The sequence below is a fragment of the Gymnodraco acuticeps genome, unplaced genomic scaffold, assembly GCF_902827175.1.
Source record: "Gymnodraco acuticeps unplaced genomic scaffold, fGymAcu1.1, whole genome shotgun sequence".
Lineage (NCBI taxonomy): Eukaryota > Metazoa > Chordata > Actinopteri > Perciformes > Bathydraconidae > Gymnodraco > Gymnodraco acuticeps.
The window spans coordinates 3,262,363-3,286,450 of NW_022991216.1; the positions used below are offsets into that span (position 1 = coordinate 3,262,363).

General features: G+C 39.6%; 1 protein-coding gene across 1 annotated transcript in view; it reads left to right on the forward strand.

The window, feature by feature from the left end:
- si:dkey-34e4.1 (carboxyl-terminal PDZ ligand of neuronal nitric oxide synthase protein) overlaps window positions 1-23,642 on the forward strand; it is an 84,282-nt gene extending 60,640 nt beyond the window's left edge. The window contains exons 8-11 of the mRNA XM_034238876.1: window positions 5,046-5,207; window positions 7,993-8,185; window positions 10,529-10,856; window positions 21,826-23,642. Coding sequence (XP_034094767.1) covers window positions 5,046-5,207; window positions 7,993-8,185; window positions 10,529-10,856; window positions 21,826-22,342 — 1,200 coding nt within the window. The 3' untranslated portion in view covers window positions 22,343-23,642. The remainder of the gene's footprint in view (window positions 1-5,045; window positions 5,208-7,992; window positions 8,186-10,528; window positions 10,857-21,825) is intronic.
- Window positions 23,643-24,088: the final 446 nt, after the last annotated feature.

Genomic DNA, 24,088 nt, shown 5'->3' on the forward strand with positions numbered 1-24,088 from the left:
GATCTGTAAGCTAAGCTAAGCTACGCTACGCTAATGAGACATGCCGTTTTTTGCAGCGTTATATGTAAAAGCTTTTGTGTGTTTACTTGTTTGCGCACATGAATATAAATGGGGGTGTGTGAGGATACAACACTGTGTGTATGTATGCGAGGGGGGACACACACCACGAGTAAAACGGAGCTAAAGCCCCGTTGGTATGTTGTTGTTGACAAGGCCTTACCTAGCAACAGGCTAATTAGTGGCTAGCACTCATTACAGTCAGTCTACTGAGCTCAGCCCCTCTCCAACACATCATCTGTATTGAGTCAGAAACACAGCATGCACGTTACGGTTCAAAACTAACTCAGATTGGAAAAGGCTAAGCAAAGAGCTTTGCTAAATAGAGAGTTTTAAGCCCCATCTTTTGGGATTTCAGACGATATTTATCCAAATAGTATTTTCTCATCCTGAATACTAAATTGAGATGATTTTGTTCCAACTATGTTTTCTTCTTTACAGGCCAGCACCTCACATACTTACTAATTAGTGACAATTTGTACATCCTTTGCTATTATTTACATTTTTTTTTCTCATGGCGGAAATGAAAGACTGTACCTGGCAGCCCTGCACTACAATGAAAACGCTGAGCGTGCACAAGCCACTACATCCCCTGGAAACCCTCTGTATAAACTGCAGTTCCCAAAGGCCAGGAAGGGAGAATGCAGAGCAAAACCAGTAAAGACTGACCCCACATTCCGTAAGTGTTTAAAATATTTATTATACAACTATTTACAAATATAAAATTAGAAAGAACTTTCAGTTTTTTACATGCATATACTAATCTAAACCACATTTTTTGTTGTGCTTTTTTTTTAACATTGCACAGGCTACGTGGCCAACTTGATGGACCTCATCTTCGACCAAGTCTTTGTGGACCCTGCACCATTATGAGCGACCTGACAGGGACGAGGTCATCGCCGGGTATGCTACACGGTTCAATTTGGCTGCTGTCTGAACCCAACATCGACATTTTGCGGATCAGGAAACTCCTGCCTCCTTGAGGACAACGCAGACCGGAATCACCACTCTGATCCTGCGTCCAAGGAAGCCCCAGCACCAGCTCACAAAGCTTCTGTAGGCTAGATACCTGTGACGCCTGAAATCATTAAAAAAAATATTTAGTGTAATTTATACAAAATACAAGTACATTTCGTTTTTTTTTTATGGGTTCAAAGAACCGTTCATTTTGACAATAAAGTTCAGAGTTGATATCAAATGTGTCGTGATTATTCATGTTTGGATGGGTAAAGAATATTCTGATTTCAAAAGCATAAGGTTGTGTGTGGACTTTTTTTGTCGTACACATGGGTGTGTTATGCCATTGCTGTGTAATAATATATATATATATAATAGTACATGTACAATGAAAGATTGCATAAAGCCATATACACCAGTATTTATTTCCATGAACAATATTGGCATTCGTTTTACACTTTCAGTCAAAACAAACAAACCACTCACTGCTCTATTTGCCTCAACTGTAGTCCACCATGTTCAGCTCTGTAAATATTAAATGCATTCTGCAGGAAGAACACATTCAGGCACACAGGCTCCAATCCAGGATGGTCCACCACAGGTTATAGAGTCCTCAAGTTCCTGCATCCGTCTTGACACCTAGTGTGATAAAGATATATTGAATGACATGTTAAAAATGTATTCTCTAAACAGACAACTTAGTGAAGCTATCAAAAATGTTACCTGTGGTATCTCCATGCAGCACACATTCTCCGTTCAGAAGGCATCGTGGCGCAATTTGCACATGTACACCTGTAGAAAGAAGTCAATAACTGAGCTTTTAAAAACACATGAAACTACACACACTGCTGACAACTGAGGTGTTGTTGGAGTTATACTTTTTATCACCCTAAGTTATTGAACTTTCCAACGGTTGTTGCACGATGTTGGAAGAAAAGGACTAAACTATTAATAAACGCAATGAGGCCATTGTATATATGCTGAAAATATGAATGTCTCCCTTTATAAATATATATATGTATCGCTGTTTTTGCGTTACAAGCTCTAAGTTATAAACTGTACACATAGCATTCTTGCTAATTAGCCAAAATATGAACGGAATAAGTAGCACGCATCGTAACAGAGTAAAATAAATAGGAACAACAGCTTGTCAACTAACCATTCAGAAACGTCCTGCTGCAACCGAGATGTTTCCACCTCCACCAAAACCTCCGCTGCTTCAGGGTCAGTCTCTGGATCAAATTGATAATACGCTTGAACACATGCATTGCTCTGAGATGACATGTTTATTCCACACTCGTAATCACAGCAAGCATGTTAACGTGACTCTCACCGGCTCATGCCCCCCTCTTCTGCAGGGGGCGTGGTCAGCTGCCGCTCAGAATTTTCAAAGACAGGCTTGGAAAAGAGCGAAAATGAGCGAAACGAGGCATGGCTAAAAAATGATCTGTTTGGTATTTTGAAAAATAAAATGTATAAATATACCTTATATAGGTATGGTCATACACTATATCATTTAAATATAGCATGATAGGTCTCCTTTAGGTGGAGGTGGAGTGGCGTCGGCTGAGTCTCTGTGGTTTTAGCTACTAGCTTCGTCCCAGCATGTTGTTTTTGCAGATATTTTAAGAGATTTGAATGACTGGTTTGGGCAGTAGATAGGATCTTTGACCCGCCAAGACACAGCTTACATTGAACTAAAACGTTCTTTTCTTGGTGCTCGACAAAAGTGAAATAGTGAGAATATCTCCAGGTGGAGAAACTAGACTTGAGCTCCGCCGCCGCCATGATAGTCTTGTTAGTAAACAACACAAACACGCCCACAGCCCGTCTCCGCATGTGACACAGGAAGTATCAAAGTACATTTACTCAAGTACTGTACTTAAGTGCAGTTCTCATCTCTGTTCGCCTGGCTGTTGACTATATAAAAAAACTAACGGAGTAACGCACCATGTAGTAACGGTAACTGAGTTACTGAATTAAAAAAGTAATGCGTCAGAGTACTATAGTTACTACCAAAAATAACGGCGTTACAGTAACGTTAGTCCCAACACTGGTCATCGGTAATGTATTAGCATGCGCTTTACCTCTCAAGCATACAATGCTTATGTTTCCAGACAGTCGTGATATATAGTTGAATCTTACAACAACCGAAAGTAAAAGCAGCCTTATAATAACAGACATGCATCGTAAACACCACCCTGTATGGCATTTTGTTTCCATCATATGTAGTGAAGGTTCTCCTTCATTATTGACACCTGCAGCAGAATTGAGCTAACAGCAGCATCCACATTCAATGATTCCAGTTTGTATTATGCTGCTTCTGTCTTTGAAGCTGCAGGAAATGACCTCCACTGTGTTTCATTGATTCGTCTTTAGTGATGTTTTGATGCTATTATCCAGGCAGCGTGTTGCCAAATGGCTCATTTCTAGAGAAGTACAGTGTTGTGCTTCATCATGTACTGCAGTACCTGACCAGATCATCCACTGCAGCTCTGCATGACTAACAAAGGCTGGCAGCAGACATTGTGTGTGAAAAAACACGGTCACACATGCATTAGGTGAAAAGAAAGACATTTTTGTTTCAGTTGTGCTTGAGGTTTAGTATAATTTAAATCCTTACAGAGTTAGGTACTGACTCGGCTGTGACAGGATGGGGAGGCTCTGGTGTGTCACAATGTTTTTCTTGGATTTGTCACCATAGTGAGAGCGCAGGAGACACAGCTGTTATCGTGCTGCTGAAAGAGAGAGGGGATGGATAGGAGAGGCGAACCTGAATATTCCTGCTGCCTGTGAAAGGGGGGACACTTAATCCCATAGAGGGGTTCATGAACATCTGCTCCGTGGAGATAAGAGAAGAGAGAGGGAAGGAAGAAAGGAAGGAAAGAAAGAGATGGAGGAAGGTTTAATTAGAGATCAGGATAACGGAAATAAAGATATGGATTACACAATGCAGGTTGTTTAGACAACACAAGGGTGGACACAAAAACAGAAACACCACCAAGACCAGAGGAGTTGAAAATGTTTTAAGGCGATAGTTTGAAAGGCTGTTGAAAATGTAATTAAAGGCCTTGAGAAATGGTATCAATCAGCTTCTCTTTAAACAATGTGTTACTACATGAGCATGAAAAGGTATGCCACAGTTTCAGATACTGCACATTTGTTGTTTTTTTGTTGAGCTCCCTTCACTGGTGGAGCTCAGTTTGAAAAAAGTGATGTCACATATTCTGTACACCAATCGGAGTGGAGCAACATTTCAATAGAAATCTAATGAAAGTTGTGGGATTGTTTTTATTACATTGCCTAGCCGCTGTCAATCCAACCCGATACCCTGAGACCTTTTACAGAGTGTTACTTCGCCCTCTAGTGGTGTGATGTAGGAGTTGCAATATATTCTATATACCATTGTACCAATATAAGTTATCTGTAAATATTTTACTGCCTCTGTTTTCATTAATGTTATCACAGTTTCTTCATTTATACTTTGAAATTGTTTTAGTGTTGTGTTGATTCGCTTTCCATTTGTTTAAGATTTGGTCAAGGACCCTCTTAAAAACGAGTGTACATTTCATGGGATTCTTCTTTAGATAATACTTTCTGACTGTCTTGATCTGCTGTATAAGAAGAGGGTGAAAAAAAGCAGATTTAAGGAGGTTTTCCAGGGAACATTTGTGCTACCTAGAAAACGATCTTAAAATCCAGGAGGATTGGAGACTGAGATAAATGGAGACATTGGGCAAAGAATGAATGATTTGAAAATGAGCTGAGAGATTATTTTAGTTCTGATGAGGGGTTACACTCAGGCTCCAGATCAGTGGGTCTCACTCCTGGTCTCAGTCTCTCGGGTGGTTTCTATCCTTCTGGTTCCCTAATTGCATGTGTCTGGTGTGCAAGGTTTAAAAATAGCTCCTATTATGAGGAGAGGTAATATAACTGGCAGCCCTTTGGCCAACTATGATGTCCAAGGAATCTTTAATGTCTTTACAATCATATTCCTTCCATGAATGTTGTGTATTTTTCTGTGTGCTCAGGACTTTAATCAGAGGTCCCTCTTCACTGTGACGTCCCAAGGAATAACTCCCAGCAGTCCTTGCTCTCGGTCTCTGACTCCGCTGGCGTCGCAGCATTACCTTCAGCTCCTTCAGCAGCAGCTGCAGCAACAGCAGCAGCACACACAGGTGGCCGTCGCACAGGTAAGGAAACACACACAAACTGTTACACACACACACACACACACACACACACACACAGACACACACACACACACACACACACACACACACACACACACACACACACACACAAATAACAACTCATACACATTGTGCAGGTTGGGTAAACACGGCAGAAGGTCATAATGACCAATTGTAAAATATCTACTGGGAGGCGTGTGGTGCATTGGATAGAGCCTTGAAGTTGGGGTCAGGGGGTCACAGGTTCAAACCCCACTGCAGTCAGCATGTCGTTGTGTCCCTGAGACACTTCACCCCAAATTGCTCCTGTGGGGATTGCCCACAGTACTTGGTATGTAAGTCACTTTGGATAAAAGCGTCTAACAAGTGACATGTAATGTAATCTACTCTATTACACCTACAGCCTTAGATTTAGGGCTGCATCTAACGCATTATGGATTAATTTGATTTGATTACACGATCCCCTCCTTAAAGTCTTAACAGTTTGTGATATTCAAAGTCCAAATATGGTATCATTTGTATTATTTCAGTTTTTACTATTATATTATTTTCATTATTATAATTTAATTTTAAAAAAATGATAATTTTGTATTGCTCTGAAAATGTTTTCCTTTTCATTTTTGTATTAACTTTATTTTTTGATATTCAACGACTTAATATGATATTATTATTATTATTTGTCTTTTCTTTTATATATGTATATATATAGTTATTTTTCATATTGCTCTTAACTAATTTTCCCTTTACATTACTCTTGTATCAATACAATTACATTTAACTTTTCTCTACAACCCTACGTTAAGATCAAGCTTAAATCCATATTTTAAAGCTGATACTTTAAAAAATAAATATTCCTGGAAAAGGTCAATTGATCCCGCCAGGTAGTTTCCACCTTTGGTACTTTTAGAAAAAGGCAGCAAACTAAGTATATGTAATTAATTTATTGCAAAGACAGGAAGACAATCTTAGATTTAAACACATGAAACCAGAGAGAATTGGTTTTCACAATGTTTTGCTTTAACATTTACTGACTGATTTACATGTTTCCAAATAGTCGTTGCATCTCCACTCTGATTGGTTCTCCTCTCTCACTGCAGCCATTCCCATTAAGCATTTCAATGAATGAGATTAACATTTCTTTTAGTCTATGCCCTTTGTACAATCTTTTATTGATTAAGGGCTAAATCAAAATCAATAGTCTCTTTTTAGAAAGGGGAACACAATAATCAGTACGGCATAAATTAAACTTGATGCTCGCCTGTTTTCAGTAATAGCCAGTAGCATGTACCTCTTATTTTTCTAATTGACTTTGTTGGCCCAGCTGAGCTCGTCGGATTGATCCTGACTCACGCTGTGGATTTAGCTCATCCAGTGTGTCATGAAATATTTCATATGATTCTGCTCGTTCATTGACATTGATGACATCTTTCTCTCTCACTCTGCCTCATATTTATTTCAGTAAGCTTTTGAAAACCTGCACTATGTCATGAAATGAAAATGGAATTATTTAGTAAAAGAGACTTGTGAGGCTTTTGCTCCACAGATCATCACATTTTATTTATTTATTATTGTTAGTTTTGTCTTTGTCATTCATCCTGCCACATTTAAATATTATTATGTGTTCAAGCTAAATGACTTATAGAAATACAAAATTAAACAAACCACCCACAAATAGTGCTAATATTAACAGGAAAATTCCACATATTTTGATATGATTTTTGGTATAACAAAGAGCATCATGTCAATTTTCCACGCAATTTTAAATTGTTGTCCTATTTAACTTTCTTCCATCTATTTGTCCTCCAAATTACTAATTGGCAAAGCATTTATTTTATTATTAGTAGTATTATCTTTAGTGTTGTCCGCATTCACACACTTTTTTGTAGCTTGAGGCTAATTCACTCTATTATGTTGCACACAATCACACATCAGCAGGAACTATATGGAAAATATTTTAGCACAGTTAAGCAGTCCTATGGAGATGATCTTCATCTTGAGTTATCACTCCCTCAATCAAATACGTGTCTTTTACCTATGGTTTCCACTAGGGGGCAGCACCAACAGAGTAATGGAAGGGCAGTAAGTGTAGCAGAATGAAATACATGTGGTTAAACATTTGAGCATCTCAAGCGATTCAATAACCCTCATTTATAGCGTAATCTGAGGAACTACAACACAAATGCATATTCACTTCAGTATTTAAAGTCTGATGTGGTTGATTGCAATGCCACAGCCACATCGACCCGCAAGTTAATGATGCACCTAAAGAGCCATTCCATTATTCATTTGAGTTTCAGTCTTGAAATCATAGCAATGGGAAATGATGAATTAGATGTAATCCAAATAATATAATTAATCAAAATCACATAATATCTCTGATGGGAGGTAAGCGGAATTAAAGAGACAGAAAAAAAAGCATTTCAAAACTCTTGCCGTACAATTAATTGGTCATTTATCCAAATCACAATATTGATTAGTGTAATATTAAAATAACAGGAAGTGCAATATTTCTCTGTTTTGCTATTTGAATCCTAATTCAGCTTCCTTTCTGTGATTTGAATATTGCATTGTGGTGTGAAAGTAGTGTCACCCTAACATTTTATTATCTAAACATATTTTCTTAGTACAGTTCCTGACAAAATGATCATTCCCTAAAATATTGAAATCATATTGCGATAAAAACATTAGTCTAAATCACAATTATATATTTTTTTATTTTATCCATATGCTCTAATTCTAACAGTTCAATCCATAATGCCCCCCTCTCTCCGTGTGTCCTCTCCAGGTGCAGCTGTTGAAGGATCAGATGGCTGCAGAGTCGGCAGCCCGCCTGGAGGCTCAGGCCCGGGTCCACCAGCTGCTGCTGCAGAACCGGGACCTGCTGCAGCACCTGGCTCTGTTGGTGCAGCAGCTGAAGGAGCTGGAGGCCGGCGCCCCAACAACACCAGCAGGACCGGAGCTGCAGGCTAATGGACTCGGTAAGTGACTGCTGGGAACAGATGAACTGATGTCAGGTCAGGTTCCCCCGGGTTCTGCAGTCCGGGTCTTTGCTCGCTCCTCTGCTGGCCCGGGGACAGTGCAGTCACTCATGACACACATGGCCTCCCGCCTGCAAACACCCTCAGCTGTGTTTGACGAGGCAGAAGCACAGCTGCCGGGGATCGAACCCCCGCCCTGCAGGTGAAGGTGTTCCCTTTGTGCTATCTGGGCAGCTGTAATTGAGCATTGTTGCCTTTATCTAAAAGAAGATTATTCTCCTGGTGTGAGCTAAAACTGTTTAAGCAGTGTGTACATTCTGTGTCTGAGTTCTTTTCTTGCTGAGATTTCTTGATCACAGTATCAAAGGAGGCTTTTTTGTCATGGTTAATGAAGACTGATTAAAAGCCCTTGATATTGTTAATGAGAGAGAATGAGGTGAAATGGGAGAGAGTGAGTTGGTGCTCAAACATGGTTTTTAGAGATGATTCTTTCATTTTTACATAAGCATATGAGTTTTCACATTTATGTAAAAAAAGGTTTAATTCACTCACTCAATGTATATAATAGTAGTAGTAGCAAAAGGTGAAGCAGTTTAGCATGCCAACATTAGTTAATTAGTAATAATATAATAATAAGTACCGATAATACAAATGATAGCTTAGGCTGATGTGAAAGACATCCGATAATACTTTAATGTCAGTTAAAATCTGAAAATGTTCTTGCATCACAGGAGCTCCACTTGCTACATCAACAAGAACATATTCCAAGACAAGAAACAAGGAAACATAACAATACGATCACTGAAGACAACATGCTCAAGACCCTCTAGACTAGACGTTTGACCTGGGATCTAACTGCATTCAATTTGAGGATTGACTGGTGCACTGAAAAGTGCTCCGGTCTAACCTCGTAAAATAGTGGTCAGGACATTAGAGGAATATTTTTAGGATTAATAAATCTGCACCAAAGCACTGGACCCTCCTACAAACAGATGCATGAAGCTACATTATTTCCTAACATTTATCCATTTCCACTTACTGACATCTAATTCAACTATACATCTACTATAACATCTGGAATTAAGAATATTCGAATGTGTACACTGTTACCGATGTGTTAATTTAACTATATGTTTAAGGGGTGGTTTTGGCGCAGTGGTTAGAGCGTTTATCATCAGATCAAGGTGCGTTGGTGAACCAGTTCGAAACCCGCCTCGGCCGCCACTGCGTCAGGCCGTTGTGTCCTTGGGCAAGACACTCTACCCGCATTTGCTCCTGTGGGTAATGTCCACAGTATTGACATTTACATGTCTAATATGTAATCGTAAAGCACTTTGAGCACCTGTAAAAGCGCTCTAATTAAAAAATGTAATCCATTATTATTATTATTTATTACTGAAGTGTTAGTGGTGTTGTTGTACTAGATGCATTGTGTTGAAATGTTTTTTTAATGAGCTTTCTCCCAGATGTTTTTAATGTGGTTGTGAAAAACATTTAAACCATTGCTCATTAATTGCCAAAGAATGGCAGTCCTGTTAAACACTACTGCCAACTATATTGATTCCTCCCCCACCCATATCACTTTTTGCAACACAAAGTGTAAAAACAACATTCTTCCAAACAATAGCATCTCTATATTAAACTAAGAGCAGATTACATAATCAGAGTGGATTTAAAACCACATTTTGTCAACATTATCTCACACTCTCAGACTGTGTTCTCACTGAGAGTTTTCATTGTGTAAAAACCTTTATTTTTGGTACACACACATTCATACACACACTGTCCCAAGGGAGGATTTTCGGTGGAGGCATGTATTACAGGAGTGAAAAGAAACGACCATTCTTGCCAAAATCATAATGAGACACACACAGTGGGCAGAGCTGTGTGTGTGTGAGTTTTGAAGTGTGTACATTTTGAAAATGCCACATTATGTTTAATGCTGGTTTGAATCATGTTAGTCCCTCTGATAAAAAATGCTACTCTTAGACATAGCTGGACTTAAATCTTCCTCTGGCACAGAGCCAACTTCTCCATTCTGTAATGAGAGTCAGGGCTATGAGAGATCTTCAGACAAATAAGAAATATCTTTTTCTTTTTCTTTTTTTTGGTCGACTAGGGCTGCACTATTAATTTGAATTTAAAGAGGCCCTATATATCTTTGAATGATAATGAAAATAATGACACAAAAATGATCAATCCCTCCAAAATTGTGATTCATATCACAATTGCAAAATGAGTTTCTTTCCAAATGTTGCAGCCCTATGGTTAACTCTTAAATGCTCAGCAGTTGCATGTTTTATTATAGTGGCGTTTTGTTGATTTATCTTCTGCTTATTCCAGATGGTCCTCAGTCCCCGTGCGGCTCAGTAACATCAGCAAAGGCTCTGACTCTGAATCTGAGGAAGAACTACATCCAGACGCTGGACCAGCTCATCACCTCCACACCTGCATGGCCTCTCCAAGCCTTCCCCCTCTCCCCCTCCACTGTGGACAGTGCTGAGTCCTACCTGAACCTGCTCAACCTGGAGAACAGCAGCGAGCCTGCTGTGCTGGTGAACGGAGACGCTGACCTCTTCATCAGGGCCAAAGGGAGCGCAGAGAACAAGGAGGGCTCGTGCAATGAGATCGTCCCATTCACCCTGAGGAACTCTGCCAACATAGATGAAAAGTAATACCACTTTGCTTTTTTATTTAGAATAGAATATAAAGTACTGTACCAGAACTAAGTGAGTCCAATGAAAATGAAGAACATTTTGTAACAAAGCCATTATACGTCAAAGGAATAGTTCAACATTTTGAGAAATAGGCCTTTTTTTCTGGTAGAGAGTTTCTCTTATGTCTATAAGAAACATATTGATGGTATATTCTGGCGTTAGTACCATCCAAAGAACTGAATATGCAACATTTAAACATTCAGTGTAAATTAGTTTGTTACTCCTTTTTGTACCTCCATATTATTCGTAGTTTTACTTCTATTTGGGAGATTTTTCTTAAGTTTGCATGATGTTTTTAGGGGATATAAACAGGAACTTTAATGTTGCTATGCCGTTAGCTAGCTCTTGGCTACAACTTGAGCCCTGAGGGATTTTATGCCTTTTAATTGTTGAATGTTTTTAGAAAATTGGCACCATTATAGGTATACTGAATCAGCTATTAGCATATCCTGTCTGCAATAGAGTGGTGCAGTGACGAGTCCTAAAACCCGGAAGTGAGTTAGCATTTTACCACTACCGGTTCCCTCGTCTCAGAGCCAATGGGATTTCTCCATAGGATTTTGGAAAATAGCTCGAAATAAGGTCTGTGGTTGACACAAATGTAAGAGACGGATCACGTTTTGTTCTATGACATTAAGGCCCCGTCCACACGGAGACGATATCAGTTGAATCCGCTAACGTTCTCTATCGTATAGAAGACGGTTCGTCCACACGAGGCCGACACGGAAACGCGGATTCGGAGCCCGAATCCGATAACCTTTGATTACGGCTCCCAAAAAGTGGGTAGATCTGAGGACGAAACGCTTGCGGCTCCGTCTGTACGGATCATACGATATACGATCATACGATATACGATAATACGATCATTCCCTGAAAACGATGACGCCATAGCCCCACCTCTCTGCGTTTCACCAACAACAACAACAATGGCGGATCACAGGGTTGCGTTCGTGCTCCAGACGTTACTGACCATGATACAGATTTTAGTGCAACATTTACAGCTCCTCTACCACAACCATCAGCAACAATAATAATATAATATATAACATAATAATCGGCATCGGTCTTATTCGTTGCTTTTGGTGTATTTTGTGGTGGAAGTACAGCGCCACTTAAAGGCCCGGCATATGTACTACATCTTCTCCAGCGGGTCGAGCGGTCTCGTGTGGACGGACACGTTTCTTGAGCCGATTCCGTGTGGACGGAAGACTTTTTTGATATCGAATTCGGTTAATTTTCATTTTCGTCTCTGTGTGGACGGGGGCCTAAATACATCAGCAGTGCACTGGTGATTTTTGAAGAGTTGACGTGTCTGAAATATGATTGTTGTTAACAAGTGGCTGAATAGGACTACAGAAGTTGTCGAGGACGTTGTACGTCATTACGCCGAACACGTAAAAAATAGAATATTACATTTAAACTGTAACGGCCCGTCTACACTACAGGCATCAACAAATCTTGAAGCTGGGCGTGTCTGAGGCTTGGTGATTTCTCGCGACCAACAACCAATCAGGAATCTCCCGCCCGCCCCCGACATACAAAGCAATAGCAATGTTAAAACGAAGTAAACTGGATATAAAATCCCCAAACAGGCGAAAACCTACCAGTTTCACCCACTGTCTCTGCCACCTCCCTCCATGCCTCGCTCCTCCGGTTTGTATCCCGGTAGATGAACAGAGACTGATCATACAGCACCGGGTGATTCACTACCGCTATAATGAATTTTCCCTCCATTTTTTTTAATATGAGGAAATGACCTGCGTAGTCTCTCCCAGCATACACGCGGTTTGATTGGCTACAATGTTCAACTTTTGATGCCGATAGATGCTCGTGATGCTTGCAAAGCCATGCCATGCTCCCCACAATGCAGTTCGGCGAAGTTTACAAATCTTCTACGTCACCCCATTCAAATGAATGGGCGAAGCGTTGAAAGCATTTTTCGATGCCTGTAGTGTAGACGGGCCGTAAGTCCACTGAGTCTAATAATCTGTGTATTGCATCTTTGTGTTCAGAGTTTGAGTTTTGAACCCAAAAAAAAAAAAAAAGATAGCTTACATGTTGATCCATTTGAACAGAGCCAGGCTAACGCTATCCCCCTGATTACACTGTTTGTGCTAAGAAAAGTGCCTGCTGGCCATATCTTCATTTTTTATGGATAAACATGGAAGTAGAATCAATGTTTCTCCATCTTACTCTTAGCTTGAAAGCAAATAAGTCTGAAAATGAACGAACTATTCCTTTTAGTGTGCAAACATGTTCCTAATGTGGTAGCAGTCAGTTTGTATTTGAGGCACAGTGACACACAGCCTGTAGCTTTTAGTGTTATTAGTGGAGGACTGCTACACTCAGCAGAAACAGCCTGCAGCTAATGAAAGTGACTGTAATCAGGGGATTACAGAACACAGGAGGAAAAGGCTCGAGGTCGGACAAACAAAGAGGGGATCATCAGGTTTGAGGTTGAAAGAGAAAGGGAATCAGAGAAGCTTGTGAGAGAGGATGAGATTTAAGAGAAAAACAGAAACTCTATCAGCTGTTTCTATTTCATGGAATAACTCATTTTGAAAAGCCATTAAAACACGCGTTGACAGAGACGTTGTATTCTTAGGCTTAATTTATAGTGAGTTTTTATTTCTCACTGTCTTGCAAATGTTATCTTGCAAAGTGCTTCCCCTTCTGTACTTTAGATGTAATGTCTGAAACAAACACAAGCAGCTTTTACCTTGAATGCATATATAGGAGCCACAGCATCTAATCACTTTTTAATGAGCTAAAAGCTCCAGCGAATCTCATTAAAGCCATCACTAAGACCAGAAATAGCAAACATCAAAATAAAAAGAACAAATTTACTACGTTAGATCCAGCAGAACAAACTCTTAAGTCCTTTCTTATTTAGCTCTCATCCTCGCACTTAATTTGTCTCTCGATTTTTGCTCTCCCTCTGAAAGCAATCCCCAGCGAATTCCCCAAGGAGGGCATGTTCAAGTAGATTTTAGAGCCGACAATGAGAAGTAAGGAGTTGACTCAGTGGTGTAGTGTGTATTTGGCGTGCTTGTGGATGTTGTTGGTCTGCTTTGTTGTGTGTGAGGCTTTGCTCCCAGACTCACATCCTGTGGTTTCCTGCAGCACAGACTCCGAGCCCTTCACAGCCTGAAACTCTACCCCAGTCCACGTCAGAATATCTTTTTTACTTTTGCATGTGAGGGAGAGGGAACAAAAGGGAACTTCAGATCTCTTCCGAAGAGAGGCATTTTGTGACCCTACATTTCCATGGGAAAATCAGTTTCATCTGGGAATGTTTTGTGTGCCCGGCTGAAACCCCCAATTTCCCCTGCCTTATTGATTCTGTCTATAACTCTTCTTTCTGAGCACCTCATTTTCAATTATCTGTCTCGAACGCTTAACAGAAGATTTAATAGCTTAGAAAAATACTAAAAAGACTTCCCCTTCTCTGCCATCCTCCCCCTCTTTTCTATTGGATGTTGTTTGTCTCTCCTGAGTGACATCATTTGTCTGTTAATAGTGCTCGTAAATGCTGGGTTTATTCACAAATTGCATGTAAACGTAATGAAAAGTCAAGTTATTTCTGCACAGGAAAAAAAACACAAAAAATGTTCCTGCTGAACTAAATAACTTAATTCCTGATGTGACCTTTCGATGGTTATAATTTGTATGTTATGCTGCTTGAGTGACTCAATTATACATCTTTGATCACAGTGAATCCTAGGGACAACAACACAGAATGAAGGTTATGTAAATGGCAACTTCATTATGTTATTTTGTCTCCACATGAATCTCCTCTGCAATACCTTCGTCAGTCTCCCTCCCTCCCCCGCAACACGGCACATTCTATTACTTCCATTTGCTTTTGTTTTCCGGATTTCCCCAGGGAATCAATGTTTGGAATCAACTGAGTGGCCTTATTTGATGTTCTGGAAAGCAGACAGACACTCTTCTGCCATCCTCTCTCTCTCCTCCTCCATGAGCTGACCTCCGCTCTGGGTCAAGAGCTGTTCATGCAGGGCGATAGAATCCATTCATTTCACATTATTAGTGCAATTTAGCTCTAAATCACAGTTATTACGCCCAACATGGTTCACATCCGTGTGTGCTCTCCAGCTGGCTCGCTGAGTCGAGTGCTATATGATCACTGCATATGGTATGTTTCCTTACAACGCTAAAGCTAACCATGTAGTGAGTCACACTTTACACAACTAACAGGCAAGGCAGAATCAAACGGGGTGTAACAGTTAAAATACACATTGTGGGCAGAGCATTGGACTATGGAATCTGCAGCTTTTTTAAGTCATCACCCCTCTATATCCTCTGCAAATACTATAGTTTTGGTCATAAACAAAACGTTTTGGACAATTTAAAAGGTTGACCTGATGATGGCAATAAAGGAAACGTGAAGTCCTGAGGGGGACGTCAATTTATTTTCCTAATTTTAAGGCAACTTATCCAGAAGTTATTGAGATATTTCATTCAAAGCTACGCTACATATATTCAGAATTGTCCTTCTTTAAATCTGTCAGAGAAATCCTCTTCACATAAATATCTGTATAAATGTGTTGCAGAGCGATGTATCCAGATTTTATTTTTTAGATATTTCTGTCTCTACCAACATGGCAATCCTCAGATACTTGTATCTTAAACCGGCAGCGTGCCCACACAGGGCAAAAACAAACACATATGGTGACCATAAGAACACCGGACTATAAATGATTCACCAGTGAGTCATGCTTTCCTCTGCTATGCTATGGACTGCTCTCCTTCTCTCTGACCGTGTTGTATGTTGCATAATCACATTTCCTGACCTATCTGCCGGTCTTCTTCCTCCCCCGTATGCTTCATTGTTTTCCATCATCAACATCATGAGATGCACCAGTAGCATCGTCGTAATTTGATTGCAGCGATGTGATATGAGTTTAATTGACCATGTTTGCAGGCGTCTGCAAGCCTGACTCTGCTACACTGCAGACTTTGTCAGGCTTTAGGATTCATTAGTTTGATTTAAAAAGAAGTTTTGTAGTGACTTTGTGGGTCCTGGTATACTCTCACGTTCATCCACCCACTTAACCATCCCACACATCTCTCTAATGTGCTGTGTTCATTTCTTTACCAAAGCAAGACGCTTTCACAAAGGCCCAGTGTCTCTCCTGAGATGAAACCTCCTACTTATGTCTATCTCACAGTGCAAATGATTTTAGACATGACTAAACAGGAAGACAGAGATGTTCCCTTTTTTCTCCACCTGTTGATCAGCTCCCACTGGTTGTTATTTAAATAAGTGTTGTGCTGTTATTTCTTGCTAGCGTCCTGATTGCCTGAGTTATTCCTATGTGTTGAATGTTGAAGTAAATCAGCATGCTGTGATTATGAGTCATTTGTTGACACCTTTGCCGCGTTTGCCTCTTTATTGATTTTCCTGCAACATTTAATAAGTTCTGGCAGATAATAGTCTGACACATCTCTAACAACAAAAGTGAAGCAATGACATCAATGACAGTAAATAATTATGTTTTCGCCAATTAACTAAATTCTCCTGAATATTTTCCAATTCTTGAAAGCCCTGGTTTGATTCATCTTAGTCGTAATCGAGCTTCGATATATCTGGTTCTTTCATTTTAAAAACGTGTTATAAAACAAGGGCCTGTGTCCCTTTTCAATCAAAAACAACCACATACCAATTATCTTATGTAAATAATAATAATGTATGGTAATACTGGAAGCAGCAGCTTAAGATTTTTAACAAAACAAAAAAAGAATTTGCATTAACAATGTTATATTTTTAAAAGATTGTTGATGAACTGTAATGATGATACATTGTTAAAGTAGTTCTTCATGTAAACATGACACAAATGTGGTTTTCTACCTATCAAATATTGAGGTTTGCTGCTTATTTCTTTGGATCATATTAAACTGAGGATTTGGTAGGACTAACGAAACAAGACTTTTAAAGACTTACTTTGAGAAACTGGGGTGGACACTTAATAGAGGAAACTATAACGAATAATGTACAAAGCAATTGTCAGATTGCAGCCCTATGTTTTTGTAGCACTAGCATAGTGTTTTGTATACGCCTTCACAGCATTTTGAATTGTGTATACCACTTCAATTTAATCCTCATACTGCCGATTTCTCCATTGCAACTGCGTCACATTGTAGTATTACATTGTCAAATCTGTTTTAGTTGTATAAAATCCTACACATAGTAGTTTAAATGTGCTAAAATGTGCAGAATGACTGACATAAGCTTTTAAATGCCCTTTTCCCTGACATAGTGTGGTGCTCCTCTGTACTCTAACTGTGGCCTCTCTTCGGTACAGGTGTGAGGACCCTCTCCTGCTCTTCCTCTTCCTCCTCTAACCACCCCTCATTTCCCCGTCAGTCAAACACACAAAAACAACAACCCCTAAATAACTCCCACACGACAGGCTTTCTTAAACCCACACTGAAAAGCTGAAACGTTGACTTTAATTAAATGTATAATGTCAACAGATTTCACATAACTGTATTACTGTAGGTTAGATCAGAGCAATGTTATTAAGTTGAACTTAACATTTGTATTCAAACCTAATATTATTACTCTCAACTAACCTAATACAGTTATGAGAAATCTGCTGGTATTATACATTTAATTAAAGTCAACAGTTTCGTTTTTTCAGTGCATAGCTCATTGCCCACTCCCATGCACCAGCCTACCTGTCCCTGGAGCTCTGCCACTGCCTAAGCCCCTTCCTCTCCTCCTCTTCCTCTTTCTGCCCCTTCTCCTCCCTCTATGTGAGTATTTTCATGACATCCAGCATGTGGACTGTGTACTGGGCATGTGGTGGTGAACAGTGTGGGTGTTTGCTGGTTCATGTTCAGGGCTCACCCGTGATTCTCCCTGCTAATGACTGCATCATCTCTCATGGAGGTAATCAGGGAGCCACACATGTTTAATGCACGGCAGCTCTGTCTGTGATTTATGCACTTTTGCAAGACTGTGAGCACTTGTTTTGTTTCGCACACTTAGGAGAAATATTCCTGTCAGTATTTGCTATTATCTTGTCAGTGGATGTTCCACCTGAACAGTAAAGCTGTCACTTCAGAGGCAGAGGAGAATACCTAGGATGCACCTGTCTGCTCTCACTGTGTTACACGGGGGTCTTTTTGTATTTAAGTGAGTGTGAGTGTGTGTTTGGTGTCGTGTGCATGTATTTCTTTACTGAGTCTGACCAAATGACAGTTTCACAGCCTCAGGCAAACGCCATCAGAGATCTCACATTTACCAAGTCTTAGTCCTGAGTTAGATGTCCTTATCAGTTTTTATCTTATTCAATCAAACTCATCCATTCTAGTTACATTTTACTGCAAGTTTTTGCCTTATTAGTTCCTTAGTTAGTAGCTATTTTAGTATACTTAGTCATCAGATTATATTGAACATTTCGGTTCATTTTAATGTAGTTAAAATGATCCCTTTGTTTCGTTATCCCATGCTCTGTTATCATGTTATAAACTATAATTTAAAGCTATCTAAAACAAATCTACAGTAGTACACAGCTGGTGTTGAATTGAGTTTTGTCATTGCCCTATTTTAGTTATTTAAGAGTCGTAAGCGATGACCCGATGAGTCAAAATGTTTCTTTAGAAATTAACACTGCTTTGAGTACATTTAGTTACTGTATTTTGAAACAAAACAAAATTATAACTTAAAAACCTGAAAGACATGAATTAATGTATCTTAAACTGCATTTCCACTAAAAAAATAATCTTACTTTGAGCAAGAAAACCCCATACATTTCTCCCTGATGGATTGCGTACAGTATTTCTAGTAAATGTCAAGTCTTTGGAAGTCCATTTTCTATTCTGCGCTGAAATGAACTGAAGCCGCGGGCCATTTAGATAGATCCTCCGCAGTAATGTAAAGTGTACGTGAGCAGCTGTCGTAAAATGGCCTAATAATCTCTTTTAGTCTGACAACCTGCTACAGTGAGCACAAGATGAGGGACTAATGAGCACGGTGGGTCGTTCCTATTAGTGGCAGTAAGAGAGCTGCTTGTACATTTACTGAGGAAATAATGTGTTTTATCAGAAGACAGACAGGGGTTTAATAAAGTTTGTAGGCAACATACAATCACCCAGTCACAGCAAGAAATCAAATATGTCTGGGATTGTATGGCTTTTGTGATCATGCATCTTAATCTCTTGGAAAGACATCCACAATTTCACAAGTATGGTTTAAATTCTTAAAGAAAGTAGGTATTATCTACCTTTTTGTCAAGTTGCCTTCTTGTTTGTCAAATATCTGTGTGATAAATAATAAAAGTATGTGAGACGTAAAACCAAAGAGAAAAGAGAGATGGATGGAAAGACGACTATGAAGTTATAAAAGGCAGAGGTAGAACACTAAGGGAAGACACAGAAGAGAGAGATAAGGCAGGGAGGTGTGTGGGGTGTCAGTGTGACAGAGAGAGGAGTGCTGAGTCAAAGTTATGATAATGAGAGCAGCCTGCTCCTTGATCCAGCTGCAAATTCATCCTCAAACCTGGCAGCACACGCTGAGAGAGAACAGCACAAGAAATCAAAGCTGCGTCACAATTCAGACTGGGCGGTTTATCTTTGAAAGCCTCAAAGAAACAGTTGCTCCAGCGGACAAAACAGTACATGTATCCAAGGCTGTCATAATTCAGACTGTGGGCCAAATAAACATTAATTGTAATATTTAAAAGAGTATATTTTCATTTATCAAGAAGCATCGTTGCTAGTATGTACTAGCTGTTGAATATTTTTTACATTTCGGTCTGTTTTCACAGGCTTTAAAAGCACACGTGTAATTGACATTAATTAGCTCTAAAATGCAATGCCAAACATTCTTACATATCTCATTAGTTATGCAACACAGTGTGTCAGTGTGCTAAAATATTCCAGTTAGACATTTCCATGCACAAAAACCTATATAACACACTACAGGAAAGAAATAATCCCCCAAATTACAATAGAGCCTTTTAAAGTATTTCTCAGGGAAAGGGAAACTTTGATCTGCGGAAGGCACTAGAGGGAAAATCACAGGATCATGAAAGAAATGTGGATTTTGCACCATTGATTTATGTTAATCCATCCAAAAGTTTTTTTATTTTAAATCAAAAACATCCGCCTCATGAAGCCCAGGAAGTCAGTAGGAACAATGAATGTCTGAACAACATTTAATTAAAATCCAAACAGTAGTGGTTGCCATATTTCAGTTTGCACCACAGTGTTGTATCACATTGTCATCCTAAGGCTAATAAAAACCAGCGATGCTTCCGGTGACCTTGGAGTTAGTGAACTTGACTTCTCCCCCACAATGCTCTGTGCTTCTCCTTTTGTTCGCCGGGGAAACAGTGTGTGATTATCTCTGGTGATGGTTTCCCTGCGCCATTATAACGAGTCTGTCATTACTGCAGCTATCAACACCCATCTGTACAGAAACGGAGACAGTAGAGACATCAGCACATCGCATAAGTTCATTAGAGAACAGGATTCAGCCGCAGACTGGATTTCACTGGGGAACAAAGTTAGCATCTAGCAATATAATGTAGATGGGTGGAGTCCGGGAGGAAGTGAGGCTTGTTAGCAAATGTGTGTTGGGCCTCATTGCCAACACAATGACTGTAATTGTGTGTGGTTGTGGGAGCTGGTGCTTGTCGTGGATTTCCTGTGTTACATTCAGAGAGACTGCAGTGTAGCTATTTCTGGTGTGAGGAGGGGAAAGCCTGCAGCTCTTTTATCGCTTCCTTACCCCCACACTCTTTTTTTTGTATTCTGTGGCTCCTTTTCTTCCCTCGCTCCTCTCTCTTTTTCATCGGGGGAGCTGTGGGATGTAGATAAGTCCTCAGACAGCAGGAACAGCAGGGAGCAGGGAGAAGGAGAGGGTTTCTGCCTTGTCTAGTAACAGCTCGCGTCACAGAACGTCTCAGGTTAATGGGGTAATAATGTGATTGATGGAGAGGAAAACTGGCTGTAGGCTGATTCTCATGTACAGTGGAGAGAAATCTGTATTATTATAACGTGGACAACGAAGGAGTTTATAGTGCTAGACCTGAATATACATAAATATAAATATTCCGAATCAGATTTCTTTCTTACAGTAGCTACGTTATATAAGTATATATCACCTGTGTATGCTGTTTCTGCGCTTGTGTTTTCAAAGCACTTTGTCAGGCCTAATCTCAGATTCAAAGCATTTTAATATAAGCATTTATATAGCTCTATAATTTATCCATGGTGGGGAAAAGTCTGACAAGCTGTTATTATGCTCTTGTATTAAATAAGGAATAATACAAACGGAAATACTGTAGAGTAAATATTGCTTTTAATAAAGCGAAAGACGTGTTGCAGTCGATCTCAGCCAAACAGTTTAAAGAGAATGGAAGTGGATAGCTGAGGTACCTTTATTGATACAGCAAACCAAGGTGATGTATTTCCAATGAATCAACATTGGAAATACAGTCAATTCTGCAAACAGTGAATTGAACATTATCAATTTAATAAATCAAAATCAAAAGTGAATCATTAATAATGTGTGTGATATTGTTAAAGATGGTGTTCAAAGATAATGTCGTTTTGGCTAATCCAACAGTTTTTACCAGTCTCCCCGAGACAAAAACTGAGAGACGCTTTAAGACAGACCTTTTTAATATATTTGGTATAGTCTGAAATTATGTCAAATAGCAATATTAAGCTACAGTATCTTTTCTTATTTGTTGGGTGTCTTTACAATCCAATGACATAATTATGATCCCGTAAACATCCATAAAAGTTGAAGGGGCCCCTATTCCAAGCTTTTTTCTGGATATATGCATCTGATTCCAATATGATCATGCCACTGAAACGTCTTTCATTTGATTTTGTGGCATCTTGTCCCACTTCCCTAACCCTCCCCCTCTGTTCCCTCTCTGGCAGATATAAACAGACGATCCCTAAACTGGACCCTCCGCCCTCCATGATCCGGAAGCGCTCCAGCAGGACCTTCTCTCCGGGCTCCGGGGAGGTCACGGCTAACGACGGGGCCCCTAGCAGCAGCAGCAGCCTCTCCTTCCCGGACATCACCCCCAGCTCCCTGTGCTCCGCAGACTTCCACTCCCTCTGTAACGGCGAGAGCAGCTCCTGCTCAGCCAGCGAGGACTCGGGGGTCCGGTCCGAAACCAAGTCGCTGCTGTCTCCTTTACGCGACGACGACGACTTGTTCGGTGACCGCGGGACGTTTCTAACGGCCTCGAGCGGCTGCGACAGTCCCCTGGAGGACAGAAAGGATCTCTTCTCCTCGTACCCTGCTGATCCCACCTCACGCCCGGACACTAACGACCACCTTCCGCCCTTCTCCCCCCCCATGAACGACACCTGCCTTCACATCAGCTTCTCCGAGGACGAGCTGCTGGACATCAGCCAGGAGGAGCCCAGCGTCCCTCAGAGGAGTTAGGAGGACCAAGAGTCCTCACTTATCAATCAACTCTTAATGCAATACTTCCTGTCAGACCCTCTTCTCTTTGCACTGGGCTCCACATCAGGACCTTTCATTATTCCGTCCACTTTGACACAGTCCAAACATAGCATATACCAGTTAACGATGAATAATCTATTGTATAAATTATTAGCCAATGGACAGATTTAGTATTTTTGTAATGAATTCTAATCTTATTTTATTTAGTGACTAGAATGTTAAGCAGAATACATGTAGCAATTCTTGCACTGTTAAGGTCACATGTACGTTAGAAAGTAAAAGGAACACATTTTATTTTTGCTAGTAGTCTACCTTAAAATGTTATTTTGTATGATGCTTCTGCTGTGGTGCAAACTATTGTGGGAAATATTGTTTTCTGCAGATTTCACAGAGTGATCACAGGGATGTTGGGATAAGCCTCGCCTTCTGAAAAGCACCGGACCCGAGTATGGAGGGAAAGAAAAGAAACAGAAAGTCAGGATAAAAGAAAAAGAGAGGATAGAAGTAAGCAGTGTTTTGATTTATGCACATCAATGTGTGGCTGTGTGGGTGTTTAGTTTTCATTCACAGAGTTGAGATGGTTTAGGAAGGTTTTGAGCTACTTGTATTTTAATTTGATTTTGACTTACATGCTTTAAAGCAGAAAATAAATGCCATATACGAATAGATTTTGTATTTAAGATGGTTGTAATCCTTCTAAAGCATTTCATTTATGATATTTTTGCAAACCCTCAAAAATCATGCAGGAAAGCTTTGTATTGCACATGTGTCAGTGTGGAGAGTGGGTTATTAAATGCACCCCCACACAATGGAACGATAATTGGGCAATCACAGAGGGCCTTGGAGAAAGACAGCTTGGCAGATAGATTTTCTCGCACCGCCTCAATTTGAGAAATCCTGAACCACCAGCAAAATGTTTCATTAAGAGGGATCAATTAAGCTGACATTTTATATATCCATATAGAGCTACAACTATTAGTCAATAAGTCTTTAATCCGACAAATTGGTCGGATTAAAGTCCGATTTTAGGCACAAATTCCCCCAAAAATACTAGTTTTAGCTTTTCCAATGTAAAAATTACTTTAATTTTTGGCTCATTTTTTCTTTTCTCTGAATATATTTCATGGATTAAGTGTTAAAAAAAACACAAGAAAATGATTGGCAGATAATGAAAGTAATCATTTACTGCATGTGTTTGATCAAATAAGCTATTTTATTTGAATGTAGCCTACATGCAAGATTTTACTGTAAAGTTGTGTAGTCAATTGAGCGCAGGTCTAACCCGTATGGAGGACGGAACATGACTTAAGTATAAATAAATAAATGTATGAAGAAATACAGGAATAAATAAATTACGTACATAAATACAGGAATAAATAAATAAATACGTAAATAAATAAATAAATACAGGAATAAATAAATGACGAAATAAATACAGAAATAAATAAATGTTGAAATGAATACACAAATAAATAAATAAAAGAATAAATGCATAAATAAATATGGAAATAAATACATCAATGTATAAATAAATAAATGTCGAAAATAAAACAGAACACACGTTATTATTATATATCTTTCATTTATTTCTACATTTACGCGACATACATTTATTTATTTATGTATTTATGTGTCCGTATGCTAATGAGGTGGGCGGTCCTAACCTCAGTCTGAAGCAGGATTCGCCAATTGTTGGAGCCAGGCAGAAGCAATAGATTTGTGGCA